Source organism: Pelophylax lessonae (assembly GCF_965119305.1).
Source record: "Pelophylax lessonae genome assembly, chromosome: 6".
NCBI classification, from domain to species: domain Eukaryota; kingdom Metazoa; phylum Chordata; class Amphibia; order Anura; family Ranidae; genus Pelophylax; species Pelophylax lessonae.
The window spans coordinates 193,119,137-193,132,368 of record NC_138773.1 but is presented as its reverse complement, the minus strand read 5'-3'; the positions used below and the strand labels follow the sequence as shown (position 1 = coordinate 193,132,368).

At 41.3% G+C, this 13,232-nt stretch overlaps 1 protein-coding gene across 1 annotated transcript in view; it reads right to left on the bottom strand.

The window, feature by feature from the left end:
• Window positions 1-13,232, bottom strand: part of CYP20A1 (cytochrome P450 family 20 subfamily A member 1) — a 43,712-nt gene that overhangs the window by 18,708 nt on the left and 11,772 nt on the right. The window contains exons 3-7 of the mRNA XM_082262492.1: window positions 12,211-12,377; window positions 10,988-11,133; window positions 8,325-8,492; window positions 6,963-7,041; window positions 3,196-3,311 (exon numbers count right to left, since the gene is read on the bottom strand). Of these exons, the coding sequence (XP_082118618.1) occupies window positions 3,196-3,311; window positions 6,963-7,041; window positions 8,325-8,492; window positions 10,988-11,133; window positions 12,211-12,377 (676 nt within the window). The remainder of the gene's footprint in view (window positions 1-3,195; window positions 3,312-6,962; window positions 7,042-8,324; window positions 8,493-10,987; window positions 11,134-12,210; window positions 12,378-13,232) is intronic.

Here is a 13,232-nt window from a genome sequence, read left to right as displayed (position 1 = left end):
GTCGCTCAGGGTCTCAAGACAAGGGTTCCAAGAGGACCTGGTCTGTCAAGTCATGAGCGAGTTCTGCCAGACCTGCGGACAAGGCTTCCTCTGCATTAAGGGGCACCCTCACCGATGTCTGGGGTGGGGGGGGGGGGTGTCTTTCGCTAGTTTCTGGATCCGTGGACCTCCCTGATAAGGGACAAGTGGGTCCATGAAGTAATTCGCTCCAGCTACAAGAGAGATTCTTCCCTTCCAACCTGCGCTTGCCCACAGATCGTTTAGGGCAGTGGTCCTCAACCCTGGCCTACAGGGCCCACTAACAGGCCAGATTTTCAAGATAACTGAAATACATTCCAGGTGATATCATTTGCTGCTCAGTGATTGCAGTACTCTAGTCTGCATCTCCCCAAGGTAATACCTAAAATCTGGCCTGTTAGTGGGCCCTGTAGGCCAGGGTTGAGGACCACTGGTTTAGGGGATCTCTTTGGGGCAATGCAAGACTTGTTACTTCAAGGGGTGATTGTTCTGGTTCCGACATCGGAACGTTTTCAGGGGTTTTACTCAAACCAGTTTCCAGTTCCCAGGAAGGAAGGCAAGGTTTGTCCAATTTTGGACCTCAAGGTGCTAAACTGCGGCTTTGTGTGGGTGCAGAACTTACGAATAGAGTCCATTCGCACGGTAGTGGCGTCCCTACACCAGTGGGATTTCCTCGCTTCCGACATCAAGGACGCCTACCTTTACATCTCAATATGTGCCAGCCATCAGCGCTTCCTCTGCTTTGCCATTGGCGAGGAGCATCATCGGTTTATGACGTTACCCTTTGGTCTCGCCTCCGCTCCTCGGGTCGACTGCTCTTCTGGAGTTTCTTCCTCTGGAAAAGCTCCATAAATTGCAGAAGGCAATTCACCTACTGCTATCCAGCAGACTGTCATCTCTTTGGACTTGCATGCGGGTGCTGGGCCTGATGGTGTCTACCTTTGAGGCGGTTCCATTTGCTCAGATCCACACGAGATCTCTGTAAAAAGAGATCCTGGTAAAATGGAACAAAAATCCTCAGTCTGATTCTGTTGAGCCAGAGTATGAGAGGGTCTCTGGTTTGGTGGCTTCAATCTCTGACACTTTGTCAGGGAAAATCATTCTTCCCCTGTGCTGGATGGTCGTCACCACTGATGCCAGCCTGTCCTGATGGGGAGGCGTCCTCGGCACGGATTGTGCTCAGGGGGTCTGGACTCAGGAAGAGTCCAGGCTACATATCAATGTACTAGAACTCCAAGCGATCAGATTTTACCTGGATTATTGAACGATTCGTCTTCAGGGGTGTCCGGTACAAATTCAATCAGAAAATGCCAAGGCCATGGCTTATGTCAATCATCAAGGAGGCACAAGAAGTGCCTTGGAGGCTCGGGAAATAGCCTGTATTCTAAGGTGGGCAGATTGTTTCGTTCCAGCCCTCTCTGCTGTGCACATTCCAGGGGTGGAAAATTGGCAAGCGGATTACCTCAGTTGACAGGTATTGGTCCAGGGGGAATGGTCACTTTATCCGGCGGGGTTTCATCAGCTTAGTCTCCGGCGGAGTACTCCCAAGGTGGATCTGTTGGCCTCTCGTCTCAACAGGAAAGTACAGAGGTTTGTGGCACGGTCTCGGGATCCTCTAGCCGTGGCTCCTTGGAGTCGGTATCGTTTGATTTACGCCTTTCCTCCTCTCCAACTTCTGCCGAGACTCCTGCGCAGGATTGAGGCAGAAGGGATTCCGGTCATTTTAGTGGCTCCAGACTGGCTTCACCAGTCTTGGTACGCTGATCTGGTAAGGCTGGTCGCCTATGCTCCTTGGAGACATCCTCTCAGGGAAGATCTGCTGGCCCAAGGGCCAATCTTCCATTCTTCTTTACAGTCGCTGACTTTAACGGCTTGGCTTTAGAAAGCCAGGTGTTGAAGGATAGAGGCAATCAGGGTGTACCTGGCAGCTACGGAGTCTTTTAGGAGTTCAGACTCACGATCTGTCCTCACGGATGGACCTCCCAAAGGGTTAGCTGCTTCTGCTGCGACCATATCCAGATGGATCAGACAGACAGTGATTCAGGCTTATTCCATTAAGGGTCAGGTTCCTCCTTTCCCTGTTAAGGCGCACTCTACTCTGGCGCCTAGTGCCTCCTGGGCTTTCCGTCATCAAGCGTCAGTGATGCAGGTTTGCTAGGCGGCTACTTGGTCGTCTGTGCACACATTCACCAAGTTTTAAACGATGGATGTGTTGGCATCTGCAGATGCTTCCTTTGGCCGCAAAGCTTTGCTGGCTGCGGTTTACAGGACTTGGTCCTATGAGGGAGTTAATTTTTTTTTTTCAGGTGAGCTCCAGTTTTATGGTTGAGCTCCATGTTACCTGGTTGGCTATGTTTAGCCTTGGGAAGTATTTTTTCTTGCTGTTCCCACCCCTCATGTTTGACACTGCTTTGGGATGTCCCACATAGTCAAAAAGATGAGGAGCTATGTCCGTCGATAAACGAAAAAGGAAATGTGATTTTTGACTTACCGTAAAATCCATTTCTCTGATGTTCATTGACGGACACAGCACCTAACCCTCTATGGAGTTGGGTTTTTTCTTCCAACACTACTTGTAACAAAACTGAGTACCTATAGTAGAGAGTGGGGGTATACTCCCTGGGACTGCCCCATAGGCGCAGTCAAGTTATTTTCTGCCTAGTGTCCCACTCCTGTAGCGGGCAGTATAACCCAAGAAGATGAGAGCTGTGTCAGAAAAATGGATTTTACGGTAAGTCAAAAATCCCATTTTTTTTTTTATTGGTCTTATGTAATATTCTAATTTTCTGAAATTCAGAATTTTGGGTTTTCACTAACTGTAAGCCATAATCATCACAATTAAAATAAAGAAATGCTTGAAATATATATCATCTGGTGTGTAACACATCTATATAAATAAATATCACTTTTTGAATTGAATCACTGAAATAACTTTTTGAAGATAATCTAATTTTATGACATGCACCTGTATGTGAGACGTGTCAGAACTGGCCTGGGTCTCAAATGGTTAACTTAAAAATAAAATAAACATTTAAAAAGAGTAATTCCTTTATCAGATTTATAAATAATTTGTTAGGTTAACCTGAAAGGAACTGCACCAAAAAAAAAAAGAAAGAAGAAAATTAAAACAGAAAAAAGGTTAACGTCCATCTTCTACTCTGATGGTTGCTTACATACCTGCTTGTCACTAAGGTTCCCTTGAAGTAAGGCGTCCACAAACACATGACGTCCAAGATTTTTCCCTCTTCGCTCTTTAATAGCTTTCTTTAGCAGAGCTTCCATCTCCATCAGAGCTTAAACCACAAAGTAAATGATTACTTCTCTTAATCTGATAAACAACAGCCTTTCCATAAAATTTTGTCTAAAGGAAAACTCAACCAAGATTCTCCTGTGGGTGTTCTGCCCACAGTTAGTGACTGAAGGATGGACCCAATCAATCTAAATTATTAGTATGACTGACTTTCTGCTTTTCCCAATCTACATAGAAGTGGAAGTTGGATTGGGGGGACCCTTTGCAATAGGAGTTTTATTCTTGTGGACATCCTTTTTGAGATTCTTCACAGCAAAAGTAATTCAAATCATTATCATTAGTGATATTTCTTACAACAAAAAGTAACTAAGTGGTAATAATGAAGCCAGAGAAAAAAACGTGATGATGCAACCAAGGCACAACTCTGCAATAAATGTTGCTAAAACCTTTGCACACCATTTATTTATTTTTTTAATTTTGTTTCATTAATCTTAATGACATGCCACCCGCACCGAAAATCACAACCATACCGGGAACCTCGGTTCCAGTGCAGGGACTGCTTTCCTCCATACTCTGTGGCCTTGATTTCCAAATGAAATGCAAAATGTACTTTCATCTGAAAAGAGGACTTTGGACCATTGAGCAACAGTCCAGTCCTTAATCTCCTTAGTCCAGGTAAGACGCTTCTGAGGCGGTCTCTGTATCAGGAGTGGCTTGATACAAGGAATGCAACAGTTATAGCCAATGTCCTGATACATCTGTGTGTGGTGGCTCTTGAAGCACTGACACCAGCTGTGAATCTCATCCAAATTCTTGAATGGCCTTTGCTTCACAATCCGCTCGAGGCTGCAATTATCCCTGTTTGTGCATCTTTTTTTAGCACACATTTTCCATCCATACAACTTTCCAATAATATGCTTGGATTCAGCACTCTGAAAAGCCATCTTCTTTAGCAATAGCCTTTTTGTGACTTACCCTCCTTGTGGAGGGTGTCAATGACTGTCTTTTGGTCAACTGTCCAGTCAGCAGTATTCCCCATGATTGTGTAACCTACTGAGCCAGACAGAGCCAATTTAAAGTCTCAGGAAACCTTTACAGGTGTTTTGAGTTAATTGGCCGATTAGAGAGTGTGACACCATGAGTCTACAACATTGAACTTTTTCAAAATGTCCTAATTTTCTGAGATACTGAATTTTCCGTTTTCACTAGCTGTAAGCCATAATCATCAACATTAAAAGAAAGAAATGCTTGAAATGTATCACTCTGTCTGTAATGAATCTATAAAATATATGAGTTTCACTTTTTTAATTAAATTACTAAAATAAATCAACTTTTTGATGATACTTTGCAAAAAAACAAATACAATGTCTTGGTCCCTGTGTCCCATGCGAACTGAGCTAAAATATATCCACAAAGAGGCTGAAAACACCTGCACTGTCTGCTGTGTAGTTCACATCATAAAAGAGAGAACTAAAAAATAATAATATTCAATTACTCTGGTGACGCTCTCAAAAGGCTTCTGTTTCCTGCTTAGAATTAAAGTGACCCCATCCCCATAGAAGACACTTCTATCCTAAAAGTTAAATTGCATTAAATACTTACATGGTCATGGAAACCACTGCTATGGGATCCAATGGCTGCTGCCGATGTGATAAAAAGGTATTTGCTCATGTAATTTATGTTTAAATAGGAATCCCAAGTATCTATATTTTATTCATAGTTACATTGGTCCAGCTTGGACCAATGTAACTATGCATATACCATACCTGGCCAATTCCCATGGACATCAGTACTCCACTGATCTCCACTTGCTTCCGGCTGAGTGGATGTCCTGCTGCATTCTGAACACAGGAGATCAGTTGCTTGGCACAAGCGCCATTTAGAGAATGCTTTGCATTTTTTGGGTGAACACAAAGCATTCTTCAAATGGCACGAGGTGGAGAGGTGGGATGCTCTCCACCAGACCTAGAAGGAAGTAGACATCACTGGACTTGCGGTGTTTACTTTGGTGGTTTCCAGCTTCCAGGGGGAATCTGCCAGATATAGTATATTTATAGTTACACTGGTCCAAGCTGGACCAATGTAACTATGTATAAAATATACATACATGGAATTCTTTAAAGTGGAAGAGCAACTATGCTGAACTCCAACCCCTTCATTAGAGATGACATAACTGATGGGTACCTGATCCATGTGGCCAACTTCTGTGGTTTAGAGCAATGGCTTCTAGAACTAATATAAATATTGCAGTGCTTCTGCAAGCTTTTGTTGCTTTCAGGTATGGTGACCTTGAAAACTGGGGATTAGTCTTACCAGAAGTTTTGTTTTCAGTAAGCTTCTAGAAGAGTACTGTCCAAAAAGAGGACTCCTCCCTCTCCAGATAGAAAGCTACCAAAAGTTAAAGGATGAGCTTTTCTCACCACAGCCCAGTTCTGTAATAGATAAAAACGAAGCAAGAAAAAGCAAATTGAAAAAAGTAATGCTGTTGTGGAAGATTCCTAGAAACTCAGCTACGGGTAAGACCAACTCCTAGTTTTCCCAAGTTAACTATTTGAGACCAAGCAGAGACCTGTGGCACATTTGCACATGCATGAGGGTTTCCCACCAGTTATTGGTTGAACTGGATGGACTGGTGTCTTTCTTCAACCAAACTAACTATGCATGCGTGCACACCCTGAGGTTTTTGATCGTCGTACCTGAGCCATCTTCGTGTATGCGCTGGAAAAGCCTATATATGCGTGCATGCGCCACAGGTCTCTGCTGAATCTCAAAGCCCTGAAAAACATCTATGTGCGTAGATGTGAAAGCAAGAAGTGTTGTAGACTACAGCACAAAAAAAAACCCCACGCTTAAAAAAAAATTTTCAACTGTGGGGGGGGGGGGGGGGGGGGGAGAAGTCAGGTGCAAATAAGCTATTTTATTGGGCGAGTGTCCACTTTAAGCATTGCTCTTGCCATCACTGCCACTAATCAAAGATCCATAACTATAGGGTGCTACCCTGCTGTAAGCATAGGCAGAGCAGCGCAGAAGCAACATCAGTGGATTTGGGGAACAATAAAGCAGTAAGCTAAACATTTAGGTTTCCTAAAGACATAAGACACCAAAGCGTATCTAAATCCAAAACCAAAAATGTAACATTGCAGCTCAACAGTGCTTAGATGAAGTGGCTGCATTGGTTTTGTTTTTCCTTTTATTTTCATGTGGTGATCTTGCAAGTAACCCGTTTCCTGCTCCAGTGACAATGCTCACTCACTGTACTGTATCTACAGAGAAACCGTTTTATCACCTGAGGCCTGATTTAAAAACAACAAATACCTCCTTCTCTTCTGCTGCAGAGAGGAGGTGCTCTGTAGTTTACAGAAGATAGCTAGGAAAGCGGAAAACGTGGCTTCCCATTTCAGTTCAGTGAACAGGAAGTTACAAGGACACAAGAATCATAGCAAGATCAACATATATTGTTCTGTATTTGCAGAAAATGTACTTAGAAGTGAAAAAAAAATAAATAAATAAAATAAAATTGGAGTCACCACATCAAAGACTGGTTAGCTGAAAGATATTACATTTTTGTTCTTGGGTTTAGAGATCTTTTAAAACTTCACATCCACAAAAGTTACTTATTAGCATTGGTAAATCCACGTGTTAGAGATGTGGGAGCAGATGGGCAGTCTTTGCCGTGAAAAAAACTTATGCTCACCATTTTCATACTGCTTTTTCCGACTTGGACTCCTTTCTATTGAACCATCAAGGAAACCCTTTCCAATCTCAGACCAGATCTAAATGGAACAGATGTACACAAGAATTAAGCAAAACACTGTGGAAGGTCTCTTCTTTTACACTGTTAATCCTGCGAGCAAAAATGGGTAGTATAGTTCTAAGTAATGCAGCGGGCACAGCACTCTCTTATAAGTGTAAAGCAGAATAAAACAAAAAAGTGGCGCGCAAAACAAATGAGGAAATTAAACAAATCCAGAAAATATGTGCAATAAATACAAGGTGCAATAGTACTAAATATTATAAATTATTATTTTATTATTTCAGGTACTTATATAGCGCTGTCAATTTACGCAGCGCTTTACATATACATTGTACATTCACATCAGTCCCTACCCTCAAGGAGCTTACAATCTAAAGGTCCCTAACTCACATACATACACAGTAGGGCCAATTTTTTATACAGGATCCAATTAACCTACCAGCATGTCTTTGGAAATAAATGTGAACAAACGAAATAATATAGATTAAAAGTAATATTCACAATAATGAAAAAAGGGTGCAAAAAACATGCACATAAAATGATAATAAATCGTGCACACCAAAATGAGTGAATATAAATGCAACTGAAAATATGTATATAGTAGACACCCTGTATGCAATGATACAAAGTGCTGAATGTGCCAAAGTAAACACAATAAGATATAACTCTATAGAACCAAGTGAAAATATAGCGATTGTGACTAAGCAGATATAGGCGTAGGGGAGGGGCCCGGACGGTTCTCTGCTGTATCCAGGAAATACAGGAGCAGCCTTTACAGATCTTCCCCTTCTGCCTGGTTACCATCACACACGCTGATTAAGAAAGGCTATTTTTAGTTTGGTGCGCTGCAAGCACCTTTTAAATGCGAGTACCTGTCCTTATGTTTATTATTGAATACATTTAAAGAGGTATAAGCACTATTCGAGTCCCCCTCCATGAGGGGTGTTGTCCGGAGAATGACGTTTTACTGAAGGACTGAGAATATCAGAAGAGAACAAGACAGGTTCTGGGATAAAGCAGGATAAAGGAAGACAGGATGCATTATTGCAGATATGATTGCAGGGAATGTGAAAGACTTTTGTGAAAAATAAAGGACCACGGAGAGGGAGACAGTGCTACTGGAGAAAAGGTTCAAAAAAGATTGGAGTGTGGTGGTAAATCAGGGATCAGTAGAAGAGTAGCATTTAAAAGGTGTTATAAGGGGTCAGAGATAGGTAGAGATCTGTTACCCAATATGAGATTTTATATTCTATTTATTATGCTAAGGTAGGTTAAAGCTGGGTTGTAACCCCTTATACTCACAACATCATGGTTTTTACGGAAACGGATGACCTCTTGCTCATCTTCAAAGCTGCTTCCCATTGCAGTCTGAGTGACAGATTTCATGGCGAACCCAAGCATGTGCTGGCATAAGGGCACATGCTGACCCGGAGGGTAGGAACTCCACTTTATCAGCAATTCCTCTGAAAGCTGCAATAGAAATTTGTGATAGTGTTACAAAGTTCAGATAAGAATCAAAATCATGAAAAAATGCCCTACGTCTTTGTCAAGCTGTGCATAGGAGCTCAAACAGTATGCATAGTAGCTACTGAGATTTTGGTACGTTCAACCTTTTATATTAATATTACACTTCAGAGAAATACAGTGGTTCATAGTACTAGATGAAGGCCTAGGTGATGGTTGGTCTGAAGTAATTATTCTTATCATTGTACCACAATTTTCTTAAAGTAGTTGTAAAGGTAAAAGTTTTTTTTATCTTAATGCATTTTCTGCGTAAAAACCCTTTTTATTTAGGAGCTCCCTCCCAAGCCACCCCCCCCCCTCTAAATACTCACCTGAGCCCAATCTTGGTCCAGTGCTGTGCACATCAGCAGCAGCTTTTCTCCCAGATCTCACAGGCTTGGCTGAGTGCAGTGGGAGCCATTAGCTTCTGCTGCGGTCAGTCAAAACCCATGAGCAGAACGTGGGGGGGGGGGGGGGGGCAGGGCCGAGCTGGGCTGTATGTCTGAATAGATGCAAACAGTCCGGCTCAGGATGGAGCACACGAGTGCCGCAATAGGAAGCGGCTTCCTGTAGTGAGTGTCTTGGATGGAAGAGGAGCCAGGAGCACCGGCGGGAGATCCCAGACAAGGAGAATCGGGCCTGCTCTGTGTACAACTATTGCACATAGCATGTAACTGACATGTTAAATAATTTTATTGAAAAAATAATTCAAAGCTTTACAATCACTTTAGGTTATATAGCTCTTTTTTTTTTTGTTAGCAGTCCACAAGTTTACCCTGGTGTGATCTGCAGCATTTCAAATACCGCTTTTAATACAGTACATTTACTGCTGGTAACCAATTATAGTGCACAAATATTTGACAAACATTTTGTTATGCTTTTACATACCTAAAAATATTTAGTGATATCAGTTTTATTAATATAATATTAAATCTGTTACAACAAATGTGTCACAAGAAGCAGAGGTTTGAACCCTTCAGAATGTTCATTTTAAGAGCCGGTTCATATAGGGGCGACCCGACTTGCCGGGGCGACCTGTGAAGTCACGGGGCACAGCGCGCACCGCGACCTCGGAGCGACATGCACAGACTTCATATCATTGAAGTCAATGCAGGTCGCTCCAGGTCGCCCCAAAGTAGTACAGGACCCTTTTTCTAAGTCGGAGCGACTTGCGTCGCTCCTATTAGAACGGGTCCTATGCTAATCTATGGCAGGCGACCCACGGCGACTTGTCAGGCGACCAGGTCGCCTGACAAGTCGCCCCAGTGTGAACCGGCTCTTAGGCTCAGTTCACATATATGGAAATTGGATGGGTTTTGAAAAGCATCGGATTCGTATGACATGAAAAATAAATTGATTTCCGCTGAAGCGGTTCACATATATGCGGTGCATCTGTAGTGCGAATTTAATAAAAAAAGAGTCCTGTGCATTTTCTGAGCACTGTAGTGCGGTTCAGGTGCGAATAGCAGGCTCATTGAGTTCTAGAAGACATGTGTTCTGGAGTCAGTTCAGGATTTCAGCATGGATTGCTCTCTCCTATTACAGGAGTTCACACCCTTTATCTACTATATATGTTGGCCAGCACTTAAACCGCAGTGGTGACAAAAATCTGGTCCTGAGCCTTGCAAATGTGAATCAGAATGGCATCAAACACACTTGGAAGCCCTGAACAAATGCCTTAATTAGATTTGATCTGTCCTCCCTCCTAAACCAATTTAAATGGGACCTGAAATCACCAACTTCTGACCAAAGCCCAGTCGAAGGGCACCCCTCTGTCCAGCATAAAATGACCCAGTTGCTGGTTAGGGCTCTTACTGGACAAGAGGAAATTCTGGTTTCTAATAACAAAATAAACTAATTTAAGAGGGGTGAACAGAAAAGGGCTTTCAGGCAAATAGTTGCATCGGATCTTTAGCGAGACCTTTACTTTTAGAAATGTAAAATGGCTCATTGGTTTTAAATTTTATTTTGCATTTGTGGGCATAAAGCAGACCCGATTGGCTGCTATGGACAAACTGACTTTTATTAAACACACATAAGGAAAAAATCCTAATTAGAGGCTGCAAACAGGAATGAGGAATCATCCTAGAGACGATTATTGATTCTTTGGGACATGCGCTAATAAACTGTACTGAAACAAAGAATTGCTCTGGCTTCCCGAGGGTATATTGTTGCTGCAGGAACACACTAGTATTGGAGCAGCCAGCCTGAAATCACAGCATGGAGATGCAGGCACACCCAGAAGTGTTGAATGCTGAAAAGGGGTAATTATTCTATTCATCAGACAGGGATGGTACCTTTAAAACCTGTATTTTAGAGAGAGACACTGTTGCTAGGTTAGAAGAATCAAAAAGAAAGTGTATAGCTACAGCCTGCAAATTACTGTTGCAGAAACCAACAGCTACAGATACCTGCCTTGACACTGTAGGATTAAAATGCTCAAATAAACCAAGGTTTAGTACCTTAATTATTACACTGAAGTTGCTTTGTAAAGATTTGTTTATTCCATTCTCATAAAGCTTTTTCTGTACATGACTTTCAGCTGCTTCTCCAATAACTCCTGATTGGTAACCCAAGAGAGATTTCAGCATCATCTGAAATGGATCAGCTAAGAAGGCAAAACATTTGTATCAATGCAGTCATAAGTGTCTAAAAGCAACTTAAAAAGTTGTGTAATATGTACAGTACTCAAGTATATCTAAAACTACTAACAAAAATGTAAAAATGTAAAATACTGCAGCTTAACAGTACGTAGATATGGTGGCTGCATTAGTTTTACTACACTTTCTGCAAGTACAGAAAATACCCGTTGATCTTGCCAATATTCCAGTGTACTTTGTAACCTCCATCAGCCTATGGTGACAGCCTTGCTCCAAAGATACAGTGCTGTTAGTGAGCATTGTCACCCTGGTACAATAGGTGAGTTATTGGCAGGATCACCAGGTAACAATAAAAGAAAAGTCCTAAAAAAGGAAATGAATACAGCCAGTACAAAGGACTGGTAAGCTGCAATATATATTTTTTTGTTTTTTGAGTCGAGGCATGCTTTTAACTTGACAATTCTCTGATCGTCCGAAAAATCCAGTGGCAACAGGTTTATGTTGTAAAATACAGCAGTCAGTTAATGTTGGGTATTTGCTGAAGAGACAACACTAATCAGAAGTTTCAATAATGCTTAGTACACGCGATCAGAAAATCAGACAAAAAAATCCCAATATCAAAGCGATCGCATGATACTCTGATCGTTAGTATACAGCTTTCGTTAGCCGATCAGGACAGTTCATGAGAAATTATCCGAAGAGACAAAACACGAAAAAAGTTTTTTTGTATGATACCAGAATGTATGATATTGTTTAATCAGTACAGTATTCATCCAAAAAAAAATAAAAAAAATTATGGGAAGACCAAGACCACTCCTGCTTGGGAACGAAAGAATGCATTACAATACAACACATTACATCACTTCTGAAGTTGTATGCTGCCTTATGAGCATGTTTGTAACCCTAGTAACCTCTTCTATTTCGATATGAGACTAGCATGCAAAAAAACAAATGGGTCATCATTTGTCCGATATTCTCATCGTGTGTACAAGGCTTAAGGGTAGGTAACTTGGGGCCTTATATATTAAACTGCTCTTACAAAAGAAGTGGAAACACACACACACACAAAAAGAAAAAACACTCACATGTTCTGTTAGGGTTTATGTGTTGTTTTAGAAGGTCTAAGGAGCCAAGACTGACAACAAGTCTCCGACCAAACCAAAAGGAAGCAACAGGTCCAAACTTCTCATGCAAGTTAACCAGGAATTCATGTAAACTTCCCGTGTTTACAATGTCTTGCAGATTTCCATCTCTGGGAAAAACAAATCATCACATGAAAAATGTATATGCCAAGAAGCAAAAATAAGATACACTATAAAATAACATATTATTGGTAACCTTCACAAATATATTAGAGCAAATCGAAAAAAAATTGCTACAAATCGAGGATATTGGAATAGTTATTTTCCGCTTGCTTGTGGTATTATTTGAGGTAACAGCAGCTACATGCAGAAAAATATCACCATCTTGTGATCCAACAGATACTAGATCATCTATATTAGGATACCTGAAAATTTGTCAGGTATGGATTTTAAGGGACAAGTCTATAATTAGCTTGCTGCACCAGCAAAACCTTTTGGTAGAATTTAGTAAATTATACACTATGGGGTGTATTTATTAAAGCTGAAGAGTGCAAAATCAGGCTCAGTTCTGCATAAAACCAATCAGCTTCTAACCTCAGCTTGTTTATTTAAGCTTTGACAATAAAACCTGGAAGCTGATTGGTTTCTATGCAGAAGTGAAACTATTTTGCACTTTACAGCTTTAGTAAGTAAACCCCTATAGGACAAGTTAAAATGTTTAACCAACAGCATTTCGTGTCTAGAGAAATGTCTGCTATTAACAAAAGTGTGCATATACTGTACTCCAAGATCAAAAACAGGGTCCAACCATGTTTAAGGATATAGGTTTGTGTAAATCAGCTATCAGATTTCAATCATTAAAAGGAGGTCTTTAATTTATTATTATTAATATTTTTATTATAATACAGGCTTTATATAGCACCTACAGTTTGTGCAGCACTTCAAAAAATAAAGGGAGACAGTACAGTAATGGCGCTTTTCCACTGCATGGAACCGTACCGGTTCGGCATGCTTTTGTGCTTTTC